Source organism: Canis lupus, chromosome 16 (assembly GCF_003254725.2).
Source record: "Canis lupus dingo isolate Sandy chromosome 16, ASM325472v2, whole genome shotgun sequence".
Lineage (NCBI taxonomy): Eukaryota > Metazoa > Chordata > Mammalia > Carnivora > Canidae > Canis > Canis lupus.
The window spans coordinates 24,375,234-24,396,560 of record NC_064258.1 but is presented as its reverse complement, the minus strand read 5'-3'; the positions used below and the strand labels follow the sequence as shown (position 1 = coordinate 24,396,560).

Sequence of the window (21,327 nt, the reverse complement as noted above, 5' to 3'; positions counted from 1 at the left end):
CAAATAAATAAATAAAATCTGGAAAAAAAAAAAAAAGGAAGAGAAATAGACGCTTGGAATGATTAAGTAATTGGCCCCCAAATCTCAGAGTAGTCAATAGCAGTGTGAGGATTCAAACTCCAGTTTGCCTCCTTCTGAATTTCTTAGTATGATACATTTCATCAAATATTAAGAGCTTGGACCTAAAAACCAGCCTCTTGGGTTGGACTATCAGTTCATACACTTACTAGCCTGTGACTTGGACATATTTTCCTATCTGCACATCAGTTTTATCACCTATAAAATGGGGATAGCAAGGGGATCCCTGGGTGGCTCAGCGGTTTGGGGCCTGCCTTTGGCCCAGGGCGTGATCCCGGAGACCCGGGATCGAGTCCCACGTTGGGCTCCCGGTGCATGGAGCCTGCTTCTGTCTCTGCCTGTGTGTGTGTGTGTGTGTGTGTGTGTCTATCATAAATAAATAAATCTTTTTAAAAAAATGGGGATAACAAGAACAAGAATCCAATCCCTCCCGATGTGGAGGGTTGCCCTGGGGATCCGCAGAAGGAATTGTAAGTACAGAGTGTGTGTAGGCAGCGCCCGGCGCTTCGGAAGCATCCTATAAAGGGGAGCTATATTCTTCAGGTTTCCTCCAATGCTACTCTTCCTGCTTGGGTCAATCTACCAACACACACCAGCTTGGTGTTAGTGCAATGCACAGAACTGAGAAACTCCACGGCACACCTCATTACCACGTCAGGCAGGTAGCAGCGGACCGGCGAACCTCTTACAACTTCCCTACATCACTGCGGCGGAAACTACGAGGTTTTCCCTCCTTTCATTTTTCGTGAAGGGGGTAGTAGAGGCTGTGGCTTCTTGGAAGTACATCCGTGACTGGTCGTGCTGGACACCGAGCCCGAGCCCGAGCGCCGAGCCCTGCGGACGGAGGACGCAGCCTGAGGAGGGGCCGGGCAGTTGTCAGCAGGCCGAAAGGAAACCCTGGCGGGCGCGGGAAATTCCAGCGAGGGAGCAGCCCAGGAAGCGGCGTCCATTACCCCCCGGAGGGTTCCCGGGAGGAAATCCCCGTCTCCCCCGTCCCAGAAACCGCCGCAGGTTCCAGTCACCGTGTACCGAGTCCGGCGCACTCGGGCTCGTCTTAGGGCCCCAGGGGCACCGCCTGTCCGGGTGCGGGGGAGCCCGCTGGAAGCCGCGCGCCGCGCCGGCGGGTCACCGCGGCGACGACCCCCCGGGCCCCCTGTGGCGCCGCGGCTCCTTTAAGGGCGCGCGGCCCACGTGCCCCGTGACGTCAGAGCAGGAAGTGTTTGAGGAAGTGGCGCTGCGCTGGCCCGTTTGAGATTCCCGCATTTTAATGTCTTCGGGGAGGCGCCAGAGCCCCCGGTTTGGCCGCCCTAGCCCCCGCCTCCCCGGTCCTGGGGAGCGGCTGCCCCGCCCCGCGCCCCTGCCGACAGGTGAGTCCCTCGGGCGGCCGCGGGCCAGGTGCCGCCGGCAGACCCCGCGCCCCTCGGCGCCCGCGAGCCCGCCCCCTCCTCCCTGAGGCTCCCGGAGACCCTGGGGTCGGGCTGAGAAGTCGGGTTCTCCGGGCGGACCGCGGGAGCCGGGGTGACTCCGGGGGCCGCCTGGAGGCGGGGGCTCTGGGACCGTGTGAGGACACACGTGACCGGAGAGCGTGCCCCGGCCACCCAGGGCAGAGCGCGCGGGACAGGGCGCCCTCGCTGCGGTCCGGGGGATGCCCTTTGCGGGCCTCCGAGGGACTGTCCTCCCCGCCTCCTTCCCTTACGGCTGAGCGGGGTGGGGGTGTGGGGGTGACAAAAGTTGGCTACCCAAACCCAAAACCAAACCAGACAGCCTGGTTCATTTATAAAGTGAAAACCAGCTCCTCTCTCGCACCGAAGGGCAATGTTGTCTCTTAGCTTCTCCGTCTGCTTGAGTTCCATTTTCTCTTAACCTTGATCTTTTGTCCCCTACACCAAATTGTTTACAGAGTTAGCGCGGCAGCAGCATGAGCTGGTCACCTTCTCTGCCAACCCAAACATGTGGGGCCTGGGAGATGAAAGAACGACTTGGGACAGGGGGATTTGGAAACGTGATCCGCTGGCACAATCAGGTAGGGGCGCTGTGCACCTGGGCTGAGCCAGAGGCCGGGAAGACAGGCTCCTGGGAACTGCCTCCGCCCTACACTGTGCTGGGTGGGGGACGGGGTTCGTCCTTGGCCCTGGGCTTCTTGGGGGAGTGAGAAACGGGAACTGGCAGGGGGCTTCCGAGCTGCTCAGCTGCCTCTAAGTGGTCTCCAAGCTTTACTGACTATGGCCCCCAAATTGTAAAAATATTTTAACTTTTATATATCTTAAACTAGTATCTTTATTATCATCATGCTATCATGTACTAATATATTGTGTATTAATATTGAAATACAAAAATTGAAAAATTTAAAGAATGAGCATCGTAAAATATATTTAAGTGTTTAAAGAATTAGCTCAAAAATATTTTATTTATTTATTTTTTATTTTTTTTAATTTATTTTTATTTTTTATTTATTTATGATAGTCACACACACACAGACAGAGAGAGAGAGAGAGAGAGAGAGGCAGAGACACAGGCAGAGGGAGAAGCAGGCTCCATGCACCGGGAGCCCGACGTGGGATTTGATCCCGGGTCTCCAGGGTTGCGCCCTGGGCCAAAGGCAGGCGCTAAACCACTGCGCCACCCAGGGATCCCCAAAAATATTTTAAATACATACTAATTATGTGTTCCCACTATTGTTTGCAATACTGCACAGCACAGACTATACAGATCCATAATGAAACAGAGAATTATCAAGGACAGTGGGTGAAAATCCGTATTTCAAATAATTTTTATAATTTGGAATTATTTGGACCTATTTCTGACTGATTAGATCCTGATTGTTTTTACTCTTTATGTGTCTGAAATAAGTTTAGTTTCTCACAATAGAAGTGTTCCTCCATATTCCTTTTTGCTTATGCTGGTGTTACATGTACTGAAGTCCTCTGCAGAAATTTCTTTAGCCACTTGTCCATTTTGTGAGAGTCATTTTATTGACCTCAGATACTACGATCCATAATCCACCTAAGCAGGGGCACATGTAACCTGAAACATGTCTCCATAGGCCCCTGTCCACCACTCCCTGTGGAATGCCCATTTTCCTCAGTATACCTTGGGTCCACGAGATATATGATCTTTGAAAAATAATCTGAGGAAGATTTCATAAAGTTAATATCAAAAAAGCTTAATTTCTATTTAATTGTTTTGGATTCCAGTCTTGGGTAACCCTGGTGCACATCTACCCCATTTGGAGACCACTGCTCTAGGGAACCCCCAGTCACTGAGTAACTGAAGTTGGCTTCCTGACTCCAAAATCAGACCCCCGAAGTCCTTGAAGGAAGCACTTGCTTTTTGATCAGGGGCTGCTGAGCACTTTTTTGGACTGAAAGGAAATGTACCACTTCTTGGGAGCCAGCTGCAGCATCCAGCGAGAGAGTCATCAAGGCTACTGGCCAGCCACATCAGAGAGTCATTCCAGACAGCCACGCTCCTTTATCAGTTAGTTGGAAGACATTCTAGGCCCTGCCCTGAGTCCTGTCAGCTCTGAGTAGATGGAACGACCCCTGGAGGAGTGGGAGCCAGAGCTGGAGGGCAGAGTCCAGTTCCGGAGGTGGTAATTCCCACATTGAACTGGGAAACCAGAATTCCTTTCAGCCACAGCTGGAATTCCTTTGAGCCACAGCTGGCTCAAATGTGTTCTGGTCCGAGTAGAGCTGTGGGCCTCACATTACAACATAAGAGCCAGATCATTCTATGGCCCCACATATACCTGGGCTGGGCTGCTTCTAGATAGGCCACAGCTTTTAGATTCTTGACTGCAGCAAATATCTCAGCAGCTGAAGTAGAGATGGTTTTCCTCAAAAGGAGTTCTGTCCAGGTGTGCCATGTGTCTGTCATTTCTAGCTCAGAATGGCCTCTATGAATTTGGAAAGCTATTGTCAGATGGAATTTGTTCCTGGCTTTATAGATATGGGCCTGAAAAAAATGTGTGTGTGTGTTTGTGTGTATGGATTAGTCTTCTAGAATTACTACTTTCAAGTTCCCCTATTCGAAAACCAGTAGCCTTCATTTTTATTTTATTTTTAATTGAAGTTGGCATACATTATTACATTAGTTTTAGGTGTACAACATAGTGATTTGACGATTCTATACATTATACAGTGCTCACCATGAAAGATATAGTCCCCATCTGTCCCCATCCAATGTTCTCACAGTATTATTGACTATATTTCCCATGCTGTACTTTTCATCCCCCCATGACTTATTTATGGTACTGAAAGTTTGTACCTCTTAATTCCTTCACCTATTTCAACTATCCCCCAACTCTCTCCCTCTGGCAACCACCAGTTCTCTGTATGTATTTATTTATTTAAACATCTTTTATTTATTCATTTGAGAGAGAACATGAGCAGATATGAGGGGAAGAGGGAGAGAGAAGCAGATTCCCTACTGAGCAGGGAAGCCCAGTGCAGGGCTCAATCCCAGGACCCAGGATTATGACCTGAGCTGAAAGCAGGCACTTAACCAACTGAGCCTCCCAGGTCCCCCCAGTTCTCTGTATTTATGTATCTGTTTCTCCTTTTTTTGTTTGTTCATTCATTTGTTTAGATTGCACATGAAATGAAATCATATGACATTTTTTCCTCAACTTACTTCATTAAGGTAATACTCATTACATCCATCTGTGTTGTCACAAATGGCGAGACTTCATTCTTTTTAATGGCTGAGTGATATTCCATTGCATGGGATATTTTATGTGTATATATATACGTGCATGTGTGTGTACATATACACATTTATATACACATATATGTATATGTATGTATACATGCACACACATCTTCTTTATCCATTCTTCTATTCATGGACACTTAGGTTACTTCCCTCTCTTGGTGGTCATAAATAATGCTGCAATAAACATAGGGGTGCATATACTAGTGTTTTCGAATTAGTGTTTTGTTTTCTGTGTTTAAATACATATCAGTGGAATTACTGGATCATATGATAGTTCTATTTTTAAGTTTTTGAGGAACCTCCACACTGCTTTCCACAGTGGCTTCATCAGTTTGCATTTCCACTAACAGTGCATGAGGGTTCCCCTTTCTTCACATCCTTGCCAACACCTGTTGTTTCTTGTCTCTCTCATTTTAGCCAGTCTGACACATGTGAGGTGATAGCTCATTGTGGTTTTGATTTGCATTTCCATGATGACCTCAACCTGGACCTGTCCAAGTACCGGATGCCTCAGCCCTCTTCGGGTCGGGAGTCGCCTCGCCACTGAGCGCCTTGAGAGAGTAAACCTATCGGTGTCTGGGCTACAGAAATAAAATCCGCTCCAGCCATGAGGCCTGACATGTATAATCAGTGTCCCTTTTACGGGAAACGGTGAATTAGTTTATTTAACACCCATTTAGAAACATCTGTGCACAAGGGATTTTTCTCCCGTGAGCCAGAACCTCAGAAAATTCTGGGTTGATGAAATCAGAAATACAAAATTCTGATGTTGAGAGTCTTTTCATGTGTCTGCTGTCCATTTGTACATCTTCTTTGGGGAAAGTCTATTCAGGTTTTCTGCCCATTTTTTTAACTGGATCATTAGGTTTTTTGGGTGTTGAGCTGTGTATGTTCCTTTTATATTTTGCATATTAACCCCTTATTGAATATATCATTTGCAGATATCTCCTCCCTAGGTTGCCTTTTCATTTTGTTGATGGTTGTTCTTTCTTTCGTTCTTTTTTTTTAATCTTTATTTTTTAAAAAGCCAAAGTCAAATTGACAGTCTGGCCTCACCGTGTCTTTCTTAGCATTACCTCCTCTTGTTGGCTCCCAACAAGTTGGTTGGCTGAGCCTTCTGTGGGACAAGCCTCTGTCTCCTGGACAGCTTTACATAATCAGTATAGCTGCAGACCACCTCCTCAGTAAAGTTGCCATGGACTCCTTCATTCTATGGAAATTAGTTCTTCCCCTGAATTCCTTCAGTTTCACTCATTTGGCCTGCTTCATATACTGCCTTTTTGTCTTTGTGTATAAGAATGTGTCCTGTCAAGGCTCTGAGTTCCTGGTCAGCTGGGGCCCTTTCTGGTTTTGGCTTTCTTTCATTTCCCCCACAGCAATTGTCTTTATGTTATATGTGTGTCAGGTGCATAAAGTCATTCACTTTCTATAAAGACCTTTTTGGAAAAGGGAAAGAGCCATTAATCAGTCATTACAAATGTAAACTCCCAACTATCATAAGTGTGACATAGGAGAGGGGCCCACGGCAGTGATCGGTCAGGAGGTCAGGGAAAGGCTTCTTCAAGGAAGTAATGCATAAGCAGAACTCTGAGTTATTGGTAAGTTGGCCCAGCTTAGCCAGGCTTAGCCCAGCTGGGAGAGTGGGAGGAGAGTTCCAGGAAGAGGGAGCAGCCTATTCAGAACCCCTGTGTGGGACAGGTCTTGGCAAGCTGGTGGGACTGGAAGGCCAGTGGGCCCAGAAGGGAGGAAGAGGGGAGCCAGGTGCAAGCGAGGCTGGAACAGAGAAAGTAACAATGAGACCCTGCCAAGAGCTTATATTTTTATCTGAAGAGCAACAGGAAGCTGTTGGAAGGGGGTTCACTTTGACTGCAGGAACAGTTTGGAAGGGGCCCAGGCCCTGGTGTGCTGGGAAATCATATCCTGATTAGTAGTGTTTACCAACCTCCACAGGGTAACTACTTCCACCAGGGCTTATTTCAACCCACTGACAGTTTAACAAGCAGGTCTCACTGAACTCCTGAATACTTAACAATCTGCTCTCAGAAGAGCTGGTACCAGGACACCACGGGCACTGGCCTGTCATGTGGGGAGGCCAGTCATGAAGCTTTTGGAGATGGGACAGGTGAGAGATTAGAGTGGGCTGATAGCGGTGGAGATGCAGAGAAGTGGGCAGATCTAAGAGCTATTTAGGACTCTATGGTGGAATTGAAGGTGAGGGCTGAGGGAGCAGGAGGAGTCAGCTTTCACAAATACTTAGTGTAACCTTGTTGATGAGCCTGGCTCAGTCCGGGAAGCTCTTCATCCCCTTTCTGGGTTGTTCCTCAGGTGGGGAAATCCTCAGGGCTGCTGTAGTGCTGAGGAGTGCATCTTCAGTTGAGGAGTGCATCTTCAGTTGATGTCCAGGATCAGAGCAAGCATAGTGTGTTCTTTGGTGGATGCCCCAGTGTTCAGAGCATCTTGAAGAAAGCAGGTGGGACAGGGTGGTTTTGATAACGTGACTCTAGTCAGTATGATGATTATACTTTGCAACCATGTACATTTCCTGATACTCCATATACTTTATCTTGTCCACAAAAGAGAGGCTTTTTAGTTTATCATGAGAGCAATTTCATAAAAGAGTCTACGAATTGGTATCCTCAGTCACATATGCAATGCCTAATAATCAGACCCATCACTTATTAAGAACCTACCATGTGCCATCATTGGGCTAGGTATTTTACACTCTTTATCTCCAGTCTTCACAATAACCCTAAAAGAAAGAACTGGTGTCTTTTTTTTTTTAAGTTTATTTAAGTAATCTGTTCACCCAAAATGGGGCTTGAACTTGCAATACTGAGATCAGGAGTCACATGCTCCTCCAACTGAGCCAACCACAACAGTTGTCCAATAAGGACAAGAACTATTGTCCTTATTTCTGCTTATTGCTGAGGAAATTGAAGCACAGAAAGGTTAGGTCATTTACCTAGAGTCTAAGCTAGTAAGTGAAGGAGCTGGAATCTGAACCTGTATCTATTCAAATCCCAACTACCTGCTTTCTCCATTATGGCCTGTGGCTTTTTTATGGTGGGTACTCTATGGTTAGGGACACCCCAAGAACATTCTCAGTTCTCTTCAATCAGTCTAAATCATTTTGAAGCACTAAGGAAAAACTCTTGTTTGGAAAACAGCATGTAAACAAGTATTTCTTAGTGAGGAACGGCTGTATACCAAATGCCCCTACCCGTTTCCCAGAGTTTTTGGATGCTATTACCAAGCATGGGCCTAGGCAGTATTTGCTGCATCTGTACTCCCTTAAATCCTCAGCCTCAGGGTCAGCACAAACCATTGATCAGTACAGACTAGATAGGCTGTTAAAAATAGAGGAAGAGGGTGATGACCTGAGTGACGTCAGCCCGCAGCACCTTTTGGGAATAAGGGGGGGTGGGGAACCACATGGCTCCCAGTCACTCATACCTGGGCTCCAGTCCTGGCTCTGTTAACTTGCCAGCTTCATGGCTTTAGGCCTAAACTTCCCCATGGATTTTTGGGGATACTTAGATATTGATCTCCTTGGCTCTCAGCATGTCTGGGCATGAAATAAAGCAGCTGCTTTATGAAGGATCTGGGAATGTTTCACAGTGCCTTGCAAATATATTCTCTGTGCACTTGGCTGTGAAAGAGGCTGAGAATTGCCTGGTTTCCCAAGGGATGCCTGTCAGGATGACATGAGGTAATGTATGTACTGGCTGTTCTAAAGCTAGAAATGAAGGTGTCATTATCTCTTCTATGAAATAGTGCTGACTTTTGCGTGTTTCCTCACTGGACAAGATTAAGCTCACTTCAGCTTCTGTGTGTGTTCTGAAGTCTTAAGGACTTCGGTCAGTTCACTAAGAATTTATTGAGCACCAACCCAAGCTTCATGAAAGGAAGAAAAGAAATGACCTTGTCCTCAGTGTGCTTATGCTCTAATTGAGGAGGTAAAATGAGTACTCAGCAGTATATTAGATAGGTCTAAATATAAGCACCAGATTGTGTAGAAATACTAACGGCTGCTGTTTATCCAAAGTGCTCTGTGCTGGCTGTGCTAGAAGCTCTTTCTATATTATTTTTTGAATGCTTAGGAGAGAGGGAAGGCTTCTTGAGGAAATAGAACTTAAGCAGAATCTTGAAAGGAGATAGACTGTGGATGGTCTGAAGAGAAGACAAATCAAATGAGTAGAGTAACATCTACACAGGGCCAGAGAAAGGAAGCAATGCTACTGTAATTTACTCAAGGCCTGCTCTGTATCAGACATTCCATCTTGTTTTGACTGCAGGGTAGAGTCATCTCCCTCTTGTGGATAAAGACCCATAAACTAAAGTAATGGGCTCAGTGTCACATATTTACCAGGTGAAGGATGAAGGAGTTAAACCCTGACTTATTTCACCCGTCAAGTCACTGTGAGTATATTTGGAGGCCACTATTTCTCTTGGGTGTTTACATCCAAGGGATTGGGTTGAACTCAGAGCCCTCTCAGCATAGATTGGTCAGCATGGTTGAGTCAGGGGGAAGCTGCAGCCAGACCCTGTATCTTTTGACTCTCAGGCCCAGGTTCTTTTTTTTTTTTTTTTTTTTAAATTTTTATTTATTTATGATAGGCACACAGTGAGAGAGAGAGAGGCAGAGACACAGGCAGAGGGAGAAGCAGGCTCCATGCACTGGGAGCCCGACGTGGGATTCGATCCCGGGTCTCCAGGATCGCGCCCTGGGCCAAAGGCAGGCGCTAAACCGCTGCGCCACCCAGGGATCCCTCAGGCCCAGGTTCTATCCCTAGGATCTGTCTAGGCCTAGCTTTGTACCTCTTCTCTGAAGCATTCGTCTTGGAGGGCAGGGCCTGAGAAGGAAAGAACTGGTAATTACTAATTACTCCCTTTTACCACAGTGATTTGTTGGATGGTTGCCACAGTAACAGGAGACAGGTTTCTGAGCCAAGGGTTTGAGTGTACCTCTTGGCTTCCAGCAAATTTCCCCTCCTCATGAGAAGAAGGCTAACTTGGGAAGCTGTGCCAGCTCCTGAGTAGACTGACTTTGAACTCACTTGTTGCGGTCACACCTTTTGGTAGCTCTCAGCCATCTGAGAAGGTGCCCCCCCCACCCCGACGTGATACTACACTCTATTTCTACACAAGTTTTTTTTTTTTAAGGTTTTATTTATATATTCATAAGAGAAAGAGAGAATGAGAGAGAGAGAGAGAGAGAGAGAGACATAGGCAGAGGGAGAAGCAGGATCCCTGCAGGGAGCCCGATGCCAACTCAGTCCCAGGACCCCGGGATCACTCCCTGAGCTAAAGGCAGATGCTCAACCACTGAGCCCCCCAGGGGCCCCAAGTTTTGTGTTTTCATGTGCAAAGAGTCGCAGACTTGAGGGACCTTCATAATAAACTGCATTCAATATGGATGACACTGTTGGCGTCTGTCTCCATTTTCTCAAAATACAAACCCACTTTAAATTTCATCCCACATGAGTCCACTTACCAGAAGTTGGGTGTTGAGATGATTTGGGCCAAGTCTTAGGTTTCCATAGATCTGAGCTAAGACTCTAGGAAGTTCCAGCTCAAATAAAGAAAGTCATCCTCTGCTCTTGGAGTTTTGTTGCTAGTGGAGAACAAACTCCCCAGGGTTTCAAAACCAGTATTTTTAGTCTGTTTCTGAACTGTTTAATTGAATTTTGCTTTCTAGAACAGGTATGTTTTTAGCAACAGAAAGTCATTCTGTGTGGGTTTCTGTTTCAAATGCAGTATTACTCATGGAAAACTGGAATGCTTTAGAATACTGCCTCAAGGGCCCCTGTATAAGAAAAGATTGAGTGTGTCTGTATCCGTGTGAGACATTCCCCAGCCCATGGAGTTAGGATTTCCCCTACAGCCATAGGACTGAGCTGTACACAAATAGAAAGTGAATTCTGGTGTCTCTGCCCAGTTAGCCCACCATGGGTTCAGTATTCATATTGCCAAGTTCACTTTTTAATTTGAATTCGGATACTGAGGCTAATAGCACATCTCCAGTTTTTAGTATCAGTCTTCAGTATTAAAATCTATTTCTGGACTCTGCTTTCGGCCGGGGGACAGCTATGTGTTGGATCCAGTGTTTGTGTTGGACAGAAGATGGCAATTATCTACAATTATCCAGTGTATAGCTAGATTACATAAAATACTCTCTCTATCACTTAATCTACCTTTGAAGTTTGATTTGTCATTTTTATGAAGAAAGCATGCTCTCTGTGGTAGGCAGAGTAACAGCCCCTCCCAAAGATGTCCCTATCCTAACCCCTGACGCTGTGAATATGGTAGGTCATCATGGCAAAGGGGAATTAAGTAAAGTTACTAATTGGCTGACCTTAGATGGGAAGGTTATCCCAGACTATCTGGTCAGCCCAGCATAATCATGAGGGGCTTAGAAGTGGAAGAGGAAGGCAGGACAGTCAGGGTCAGAATGATGCAATGTAACAGTCAGTGGTCCTTGTTAGCTTTGAGGATGGAGGCAGGGACCCTGGGCCAATAAATACAGGCAGCTTCTAGGAGCTTCAAAGATCAAGGAAATATATTCTCCCCCAAAGCTTCCAGAAAAGAACATAGTCCTGCTGACATCTTGATTTTAGCCCATTGAGATCTGTACCAGACTTCTGACCTTCAGAACTGTAAGGAAATAAATTTGTGTTTTTTTAAGCCACTAAGTTTGTGGCAGTTTGTTAGTAGCAGCAGTGAAAAAAAGGCAAAAACAAAAACCTAACACACTGTTCTGTATATTGAAGTTAAATTAGATGCAGATCTTTAAATATCTTGATTTAAGCTCTGAATCATTCTGAGGTAACAAACCGTGAGTTGCAGTATCTCTTGCTGAACTGTTACTTATCAGACTGTCCATCAAAATGGTACATGGTGAATGGACTCCCTCAGCACTATTACCTCGTTTTACACTTGGCCCGTCAGTTGTAGAACTGTGCGTGCCAGTCTCAGTTTCCATGGAGATCCCACCTGACCGGAAACAAGCACCTCTACTGGCATGGCAGAGCTGCCATTGACAGAGTTACCATAGAACTGGGCTAAAATGTTTGAGTCTGAACATGAAGGGGAAGTGAAACTTGAAAGCAAATTCAAATCGGTTTGAGAACAGACAGAAGAATTGGGAAGTGCATGATGTGGAGGGTGTAACATTTTGTGAGATCCAACAGTCTGTAGGTCAATTGAAGAGACTGTATTTTCACATGTTCCCTAACTCATGAAATGATTTAGATGGATTTCTACCTGAGTTTGCTTGTACAACTGTACTGATTACTTCAGTAGCAACAGGATTTATGATTTTTGAAAGAGTTCAGCTCTTCTTCAGAGAGTGCCTCAGGATCTAGGCCAAACAACGGGACTCCAGTAGCAATGTGTGAATGGTGTGGCAGGACCTGGTTATTAGTGCCATGGGCTGCACCCAAGAGTGTTTGTCCTTACAAAAGTAGACATGTGGCTACCAAATGGGTGGGCCTTGGAGACATCATGCTAAGTGAAAGAAGCCACCACGAAAGACCACATATTGTGTGAGTCCATCCATTCATGTGAAAATTCAGAACAGGCAAATCTGTAAAGATAGGTGGTTTGCTCTTGCTCATGGGGCTGGGGGAAGAGTGACAGCTAATGGATACGGAGTTTCTTCCAGGAGTGATGAACATGTTCTAAAATTGATTTATGGTTTTTGTTCTACTACTCTGACTATACCCCACACCGTTACACTGCCCACTTTAAATGGATGAATTGTGTGGTATGTGAATTCTATTTCAGTAGGTTTTTTTTTTTTTTTAATGTAGACATATGAGGTAACTGTATGACACACAGCTTAACCACAGCAATATTAGGATTTGTTAGAAGCAACTTCTGAGAGGATCGTAGAGATGTCCTATCTGTTTTCTGGCATTGGAGCTACAAGAAGCAGAAGATGCTTCCACCTTATTTCTGAAGCTTATCTTTCTTGAATGTCAGTTTTAGGGGCTGGTCTAATGATCAGTGATTCAGTGATTTTATTAGACAGCTTCTGCTCATTAGGTGACTTCTATTGCTCCTTTTCTTACTTTCTTACTGTGTGGGTCTTTGTTCTGGTAGGGGTCATGGCCAGTTTGTTAAATGTGTGGCTGTGATGTAGTTCTGCTGTAAGGACAACCATGTGCACACCAGCAGGTCCTGCCACGGTTCCCAATGTATTTTTTTAGAATTTATTTATTTATTTATTTATTTACTTATTTATTTATTTAGTGTGGTGGGGGGAGATGTGTGAGCAGGGAGAGGAGCAGAGGGGGAAGGAGAAGGAGGGACAGAATCTTGAGCAGAACCCCCACGGAGCACCAAGCCCTGAGCTGCAGCCAAGAGTCTGACCCTCAACCAACTAAGCCACCCAGATGCCCCTCAACATATGTCTTTTTAAAGACATTGGGCACCGTGAATTGCTACACTTACAAAAACTGAAATTCTTTTCAGTATGCATTTTCATAAAATGACAAAACTAAGAAAAACTAAGAAAACGATCTTTCAAGGTCTCTAGAATATCCTTCCATTGGGCAAGTAGTAGAATTTTGGTACTGTTCTGAAATCTTTTCTTGTTGAAGGATTTAGTGTAACCAGCTGCAGGCATTGGCTCTTCCCTTGTACATAAGGCTGTTGGGGAGGTTGTTGCTGCATGTACCCACAGTATACAGGATACTGGTATAAGTCAGCTTGCTCACTGATGGCAGGACCAGCTTTCGGCTGGTGCTACCAGGGGCATAGCCACAGGCATCGACTGTCCCTCAGCCATCCTGGAGGCCCCTACAGGCGTAGGGAGGGGGCAGCCATGTAGTGGTCACCCCCTGTGGTGGTCAGAGCACCTGAGGCCAGAGCCACTGTCCCTGCTGCTGCCAGCACTGTGGTCTTAGGGCTCTTTCCTTTTAGTCTGTTCCCTGGGATTCTTGGTGTTGTCTAGAGAACCAAGGAAAAGGGATGAGTTAATCCTCAGACCCAGGCAGTCAGTTAATTATCTAAAAATGTTTTATTGATTGCCTTCTTTTCCATTTACAAAATCTCTGCTAAGGGCAGTGTGCTAGTTACTGGAGAAGAGGTTAAAGTACATGAAGATGGAGAAGCCTGTAATTTAACATAGAAAATAGTATAACCCTATGACTCTACAGAAGATAAGTCTTTGGTAGATACGTGTAATGAAGGAGTTGCTCTTTGGAGAGCAAGGTAAGAGCCTGATGAGGTAGGCTTTGGTAGTGCCTGTGTACCCATGTGAGCAAAGTGTAGACTAGAAAAGCATAGGACTGGACAGGTGGTCTAATCCAGCTGCAATGTCAGATGCCCAGGGTGGCCTCTTGGGACAGAGGCTGGAAAGGCAGAGCAGAGCCAACTTTCCAAGGATTTTAAATGCCAGGAGTACTTGCATAACATGGGTCTGTTCCCAGTAGCATTATTGAACACCTCCTAGGGGCTGGACACTGCTAGGTGCTAAGCTTCATGATAGCCCTAGAAGGTGGGTATAAGTATTCTTATTTTACAGATGAAGAAACTGAGTCAGATCAAGCACTCTGCCCCAGGTCACAGAGCTAGTAAATGCTAACTTGAATCATCTTGTGTTCCAGCCACCATGCTAGACTTGCCTTCTCTGGGGAGACAACACTCTTGTGTTGTCTTGTTCATTGTATGAACAATGGAAGCATGTGGCATTGAGTTAGCATGTTAGGTTGAGTTATAAAGAAGTGCCATTTGTGTAGGTCAAAATGGTCAATACCAGCAATGTCATATGGTTCTATCTAGCAGTTGGGGCTCAGAGAAGTGAGAAATCTCTTTCACAGGAATGGTTAGCAGAGGTTTCATGGAGGAGGTGGGAACCAAACAGGGCCTTGGTGTTGACTGGATGGCTAGAAACAAGAAAGTCAAGGAAGAGGCAAAGGTGTGGAGGCCAGCCTGATAGGCTGGCGAGCAACTTGGGACCATCCATCAGTGGGTACATATGTGGGCTTTGGGATCCCAGGGGTCCTGTGATCCATGCTTTGGGCCCTAAGGATACAAGTTTATGTTTGACCCATGGCTTTCTCAGTGCGTTGGGATGTGGGCTCTGCTCATCTCATCCCCGTGCTTGCTCTCTCTGCAGGAAACAGGTGAGCAGATTGCTATCAAGCAGTGCCGGCAGGAGCTCAGCCCCCGGAATCGAGAGCGGTGGTGCCTGGAGATTCAGATCATGAGAAGGTGAGGGCCCAGTACACCAAACTGAGACAGGGCCGGCATTGCAGGGGGATGAGGAGACCACAGGAGCTGAGGGGCCCCGTTGGGGCATGGAAATGAAATCTGGAGGGAGCCCTCTGAGCTTTGGGATCTGGAGCAACCACCCCACATGCTACATCCAGAAAAGAAAATCATAAATCTCAGTCCCTCCGTCAGGATTAACAGATGACTTCTAGAGGAGTGGCCATTAGTGTCCAACACTGAGCCTTATAAAGGGCTTTTGGTCAGTTTTATTTCTCATATTAAATAATTTAAAATAGCCATCACAGTGCATTTTCCTTTGTCACCAAAGATGCTTTTCTTCCCTCCTCTATTTCCAATTCTAAGGTGGTATGTTCCTCTCTACTGCTGTGAACTAATGGCAGGTACTTACTTCTCCTGTGTGGGTACAGGGACTGTCAGCCCCTGGATGGATCTGTCCTCCCTGGTAGTGAGGGGGTTGGTCAGCATTTAAGTAAACTAGCAACTGAGTCATCTTGGAAGACCTCAAACATAGAGGTGCTCCTTCTATGAACCTCTTAAAAAACAGAGGTATCACCTTGTTTGCACACACAGACACATGCACACACACACCCCATCCCTGCTTGAATGGCATGAGATTGGAAGTCCCTCTACTTTCTATGCTTTTAGAAGCAGTTTCGAAGTACAGTGAGGACTTGATATGGGGCACTCTAAAGAAACTTAAGTTGCACATGATGCACTCACAGTCCTTGAGCTCGTGGTGCTGAAAGTAGAGCTGGGTGGATGCTAACTGACCGGGCACCGAGGTAAGTAGCCCGTTCCTGACCTCTATCCTCCTGTTTACTCCTGAGGGCCCTTGGCTAGTCCAGGCCTCTGTTGTAAAGCTTTGCTGAGACATTGACAAAGGAGGGGAATGGGTTTGAGCCAAAGCCTGGGTTTTTCCCTCATTGGTCTCTCCTTCCTAGGCTGAACCACCCCAATGTGGTGGCTGCCCGGGATGTCCCTGAGGGGATGCAGAACTTGGCTCCCAATGACCTGCCCCTGCTGGCCATGGAGTACTGCCAAGGAGGAGATCTCCGAAAGGTGAGGCTTCCAGGGTAGCAGGGCGCAGTCCGTCTGGGCAGGGGCAGTGGGGACGCCTTTTGCATCACCGTTTCATCATCAGGAAGCTCAGGCAGCCACAGGGATTGCAGTGGGCTTACTTTTTCTTTTCAGATCCCCCATCCCATGCTTGGGGTGGGGTGACATGTGCGTGATGTGAATCAAGAGACTGAATCAGAAGCTTTTACGAGAAAGTCAGGGAAGGGCTTGCTGTATGTACTGCACAGTGATTATTAAAATGAAAAGAAAAAGTCACCAGGTTTTGAGGACGGGGAAGACTGGACAAATTCCAAAACAAACTTTTCTTCCCTGGGCATGTTAGGGCCACCACAATCCTTCAGTGCATCAGCGTCACTGCTGTCCTTATTAGGGGGGGGATTGTCCCACAGATGTGGCAGTGCTGCACCCAGGGTCACAGAGTAAGGCAGGAAGGGAGCTGACTTCATAATCAGGGAACTGGGCCGACGTTCCAGAGCCACCACTGACTCATCATCTGGGCGTTTGTCCCTTTAGCACATTAACTTCTCTTTATGAGAACATACACTGCCACTGGGCAGTGGTGGCAGCCCTTCCTTGTCTTGGGGACAGTTGTGCCTGTCCACCTTCCCTATCGTTTTCTGAAACTGGCTCGTACAACCTGCTTTTATACTTGGCCTGGTTTGATTTTCAACATCCCTGTAATGTTGGTACAGCGGGAGTGCTGTGTGAAGGATGGAGATTATGGCCTAGAACGATGAGGTGGAGTAGCAGGCCTCACACAGCTGCAGTGGGAAGCCAACCGCAGGCCACCTCTCTGTCTATGAAACTATGTGGTACCACATAGGAGGAGGAAAAATAAAAGCTCTAGACAACTAAGTTGTTTTTGTGTTGAAAAGAGGTTGGTCTGTTAGTGCACACCTTCCTGTGCTCTTCATGCTAGAAGAAAGGCCACGATATTATATGGGGAGGGTGGGGAGCAGGGTACCCAGGCATTTCTTCTTTCCTGACACGGCAGCTTCCTGGGCCCAGCATCGTGTGCTGTTCTCCTTACTTTTCTGGCCCCTTCTGCCTTCTTTTTGTAAAGGAAATTTCCCACAAGGGTTGATCTACTCGCCTGGCTTTCTCCTGCCATGGGAGATAGGCAGGTCATGGGAGGGCCATGGCAGGATGCGAACAGTCATTGGCATGACCTATAGGCAGGGGACTGATAGTGAATGGAAATGGGGGACTTGATAGTGCTTCAGTTTTCCTCTTTATTTTCATAACCTTTGACAATCATCCGATTACCAAATGCAGTTATTTAAAATGGGAGACAGTCATGTTGTTGCGGTTGAGTGAGTGGTTCTTAGAGGGTAGTGTGGGAGTTGGTGGGAAGTGACCAGATTGCGGAGGGCTCAGAAGCCCGAGACTCGATCTCTGGTAGGCAGTGAAGAGCTCATCAGCCAGGGAAGATGATGATGCACACAGCAGCACGATTGACCTGATGTGTGGGGCACGGGGTGATCTGAGGGAGGCCCGCAGTCCTTGCAGTCTTGTACCTGGGGGTGGGCTGCCCAGAGCACCTGGGACCTCAGTTCTCTCTGTTCTCCAAATGAAGTAGCCTGTCTTTCCCTCCTCTTAAAAGTTCAGAGTCTGCTCCCCTGGGCACAGAGAGACGAGCTTGGCTAGCCCATGAGCAGGTGTAGAAGCCAGAACGGACTGAAAGAGTGAAATGTATATGCCCAGCTCAGGAAATAGGCTCTTGGATGCTCTTGGATATAAATATTAGTTAATGACCATAACCCTCAGTTGGAAGTTATTTTCTTCGTTGTTTTCATTTGAGGCCAACTGCCAGCAGTGTATTGAGCCCGGGCCAGGGGGGCAAAGAGGGCAGATGTTTGAGTTCAGGCCTCAGGTAGATGTGGCTTCATGTTCCAGGGCTGCCCTGCAATGGCTGTGTGAGCAGACATCACGGCACCCCTCCATCTCAGGCTCCTGACTCGTGAGGTGGAAACCCTAACAGTGCTTGTGTTGGTGGCAGTGGGAGGATGATATGACTCAGTGTAGGTAGAGCTCCGCTGAGCCGATCTGTGCAGGGTTTGCCTGGTCCCAGGTACATAGTAAATGCTCGTTATGCATTCCCCACCACCATCATCACCCAGTGAGGCCATGTCGGGGAAGCGGCCAGAGCGTGGTTTTCAGGGAGTACCTTCCACTCTGCCCTCTGCGGGCCTCTCAGGAGCCGTGCTCCCACTGTGGCTGAGCATAGCCTCTGGCCCGTCTCCCTCAGAACTGCAGCTCAGGTGAGAATGAGAATCCGTCACCTTAGAATGAGACACCTCAGCTGTAAGTACCTGAGCACTTGTGGGGGTTCTCACTGCTGCTTCCTCCTCCTCCACCTAGGGCCAGTGCCTCCCAGTCTTGCTGCCCAGGTCCCCAAAGCCCAGGGCTGGGGTTGGCACTCAAATGACTCCTGCTGGTAAAACACATTGTGGGCTTGTTGGTGGTTAGGGACTGCTCACTCTGATGCTTCTTTTCAACTTCTTGACAGTACCTGAACCAGTTTGAGAACTGCTGTGGCCTGCGGGAAGGAGCCATCCTCACCCTGCTGAGTGACATTGGTAAATCCCAGCCCTGGAAATCAGGCTGTGCCCTTCAGGGAGAGTGTGTGGGGTCCCTGGGAGTCCCTGCGGAACACAGAGGGGAGATATTTTGGTCCTCTGTTCCTTCCAGAGGGTGGAGTTGACAGGGGTACAGACAGGGTGGAGAGGTCAACAGAGGGCTAGTCAGGCAGGTACTGAACTCAAATAGATTTCCCTTCCTTCCGGACTCAGTCATAGAGTGAATTATGTATATAGAATAACAGATTTCCTTCCATTAAAAAGCTCCACTCCCTACTTTCCTGGAATGGCCAGCAGTGGGACAGGTTGTCATTTGAATGAATTTCATCCCTTGGCAACTAATTTTTCCACTTCCACATTGGCAGTTCTTTTGCCAATTATAGCCATAGGAAAAACTCCCGTTTAATCCTTTGGTACTGTTACTGTCCTCAGATGATAGTGTCTGCCACACTGTCTGAGAAGGTCAGGGCAAAGAACGACCTTAGACCACAGAGCTCAGATACAAGGTTCTGGACCCTGGCATGTGCCTTGGGCAGGAACATGGTTGGGGGGCCACCTAACCAGCACAGGGCTCCGGCCTAGAGAAACAGACAGCAGAAGTGAGAGAGGGCCTGACCCAAACCTTTTTTTTTTTTTTTTTTAAATCTTCAAGCTTATTCGTAGAAGTTGATAGTTTGAGATTTAAAATTTAAAGTTATCCAGAGCTTACCACTGAGTGTGTGCCCCACATATAGGCACTGATACCATCTTCATTCCTTTCCATTGCAAACACTTTGAAGCTGCATGCTTTTCGTTTGCTCATTTTTTACTTTTATACTTTAGAAAAATGTCAAGTGTACAGGAAAGTTGAAAGAGTAGTACAGTGAAACCCACGTGCCTTTCAGCTGGGTTCACCAGCCCTTACCATTTTGCCACATATGTAAACCTGGTAGGATGGGGTAGGCCTCTAGTCTCTACAACATTTTTGCCTTGCCAGTGTGGGTCCACCTTACCCTTACCCTGTGCCACTCTTCATAGAGGGTGGGCAAGAAGGAAATGAGGGGAGGGAGAGGCCAGCACTGACATCAAGTTAGGATCCAAACAACCTGACATAGAAAATTCCATCTCCCTCTTTATTCCACGTCTTTGTCCTTTGGATGGAGTTCATAGTGAGGATGAGTTGACGTCACACCCCTTTTATCTGACTTTAATGGGCGTCCACCACTAACTCGCCAGGCCAATTCCTTCATGAGTTGGCCTCTGTGGGTCTACTGGAAGGGCCCTCTCTGTCTGCCTAGAGGGGTCTTGTGCATAGGTTAAGAATCCCACCTATTTTCCTGACACTTTGCCACATGGCTTGCCAAGCCAAGTTTTACTTAGACAATACTTGATTGTCTTGTTACCCTAGTGGCCAAATTATTTATTCTCTGTTGAGTTGGGTTAAAGGCAGGTTAGTAAGTTGGGGAATATTCTTTTGCTCCTTGTGGGAAGCTTATTTTATTTCTCTCTGATTAGTGGTTTAAGTCATTTTTTTTTTTTTTTAAATTTATGATAGTCACAGAGAGAGAGAGAGAGAGGCAGAGACACAGGCAGAGGGAGAAGCAGGCTCCATGCACCGGGAGCCTGACATGGGACTCGATCCCAGGTCTCCAGGATCACGCCCTGGGCCAAAGGCAGGCGCTAAACCGCTGTGCTACCCTGGGATCCCCAGTGGTTTAAGTCATTTTTTAAAAATTTTATTCTCTCAGATACTTTCTTTCACCGGTGAGATTATTTTTGCATTCAGCATATAGTTATTAAGGTTTTCATTTTATTGGCTGGAGTACAGAATTTTCTACTTCCTCGTATAACTTTTACTTCCTCAAGTGATTCTCTAGTGATATTAATAGAGCCTCTACTGCATCTTCTTGGTCTGGCCATTAATATCCAGTTACCACTGACTGATGTGACAGCTTTCATATTACGTATTGAAGTTTTAAGTGTGTGTTTAAGTTATACGTAAGTCAGAATAGTGAATACTGGTAAACTTCCAAGTGTGTATGCAGTTCAGCTCTCCTGTAGGTGGATGAATATTGAAATTCTTTAGGTCACTGATTCCTTATCTTTTCTCTTTGTGAGAAAGAGAAACCCTAAGTTGGAAATAAGATTAACTTTTGGAGTACTAATACACTGGGATTAAGTTCTTATTTATTTGAGAGAAAGTGAGTGAGAGAGCAAGCACAAGCAGGGGCAGAGGCAGAGGGAGAAGCAGGCTCTCAACTGAGCAGGGAGCCCCACGTGAGGCTCAGTCCCAGGACCATGGGATCATGATCTGAGCCACCCAGGTGTCCCTAGAATTAAATTCCTGAAGGCAGAGATTTTAGTCATTGCTGTATTGTCGGCATCTGGAATAGTGGTATCTTATATAGCAGCTTTTCTGTAAATGTCAAATGAAAGATATAAATCCTAAAGGAAATTAGAATAAGTAAGGATCTATTTAAAAAAAAAAAAAAAAGATGTCCACATATAATTTACAGTCCCAAGTCAAATACTCAATCCTCCATTTATTGGCATTGTGACTTTAGGCATGTCACCTAGGTTTTAAGAACATCTCTTTTATTAGTTATAAAATGAGACTGTCACCTCATTAGAGTTGTTATGAGGATAAAGTGAGGTGATATAC

At 46.5% G+C, this 21,327-nt stretch overlaps 1 protein-coding gene across 5 annotated transcripts in view; it reads left to right on the top strand.

Moving 5' to 3' along the window:
- The first annotated feature begins 253 nt into the window (after positions 1-253).
- Positions 254-21,327, top strand: part of IKBKB (inhibitor of nuclear factor kappa B kinase subunit beta) — a 60,382-nt gene continuing 39,308 nt past the window's right edge. For 2 of the 5 annotated variants that reach the window (XM_025441230.3, XM_035699884.2), the window contains exons 1-5: positions 254-1,445; positions 1,979-2,101; positions 14,915-15,009; positions 15,972-16,089; positions 18,617-18,686. In XM_025441230.3, the coding sequence (XP_025297015.1) occupies positions 1,997-2,101; positions 14,915-15,009; positions 15,972-16,089; positions 18,617-18,686 (388 nt within the window). In that variant the 5' untranslated portion in view covers positions 254-1,445; positions 1,979-1,996. Of the gene's footprint in view, positions 1,446-1,978; positions 2,102-9,086; positions 9,211-14,914; positions 15,010-15,675; positions 15,813-15,971; positions 16,090-18,616; positions 18,687-21,327 lie in introns of those variants that run through there. The other 3 variants (XM_035699886.2, XM_035699887.2, XM_049095068.1) reach the window with 3 other exon arrangements.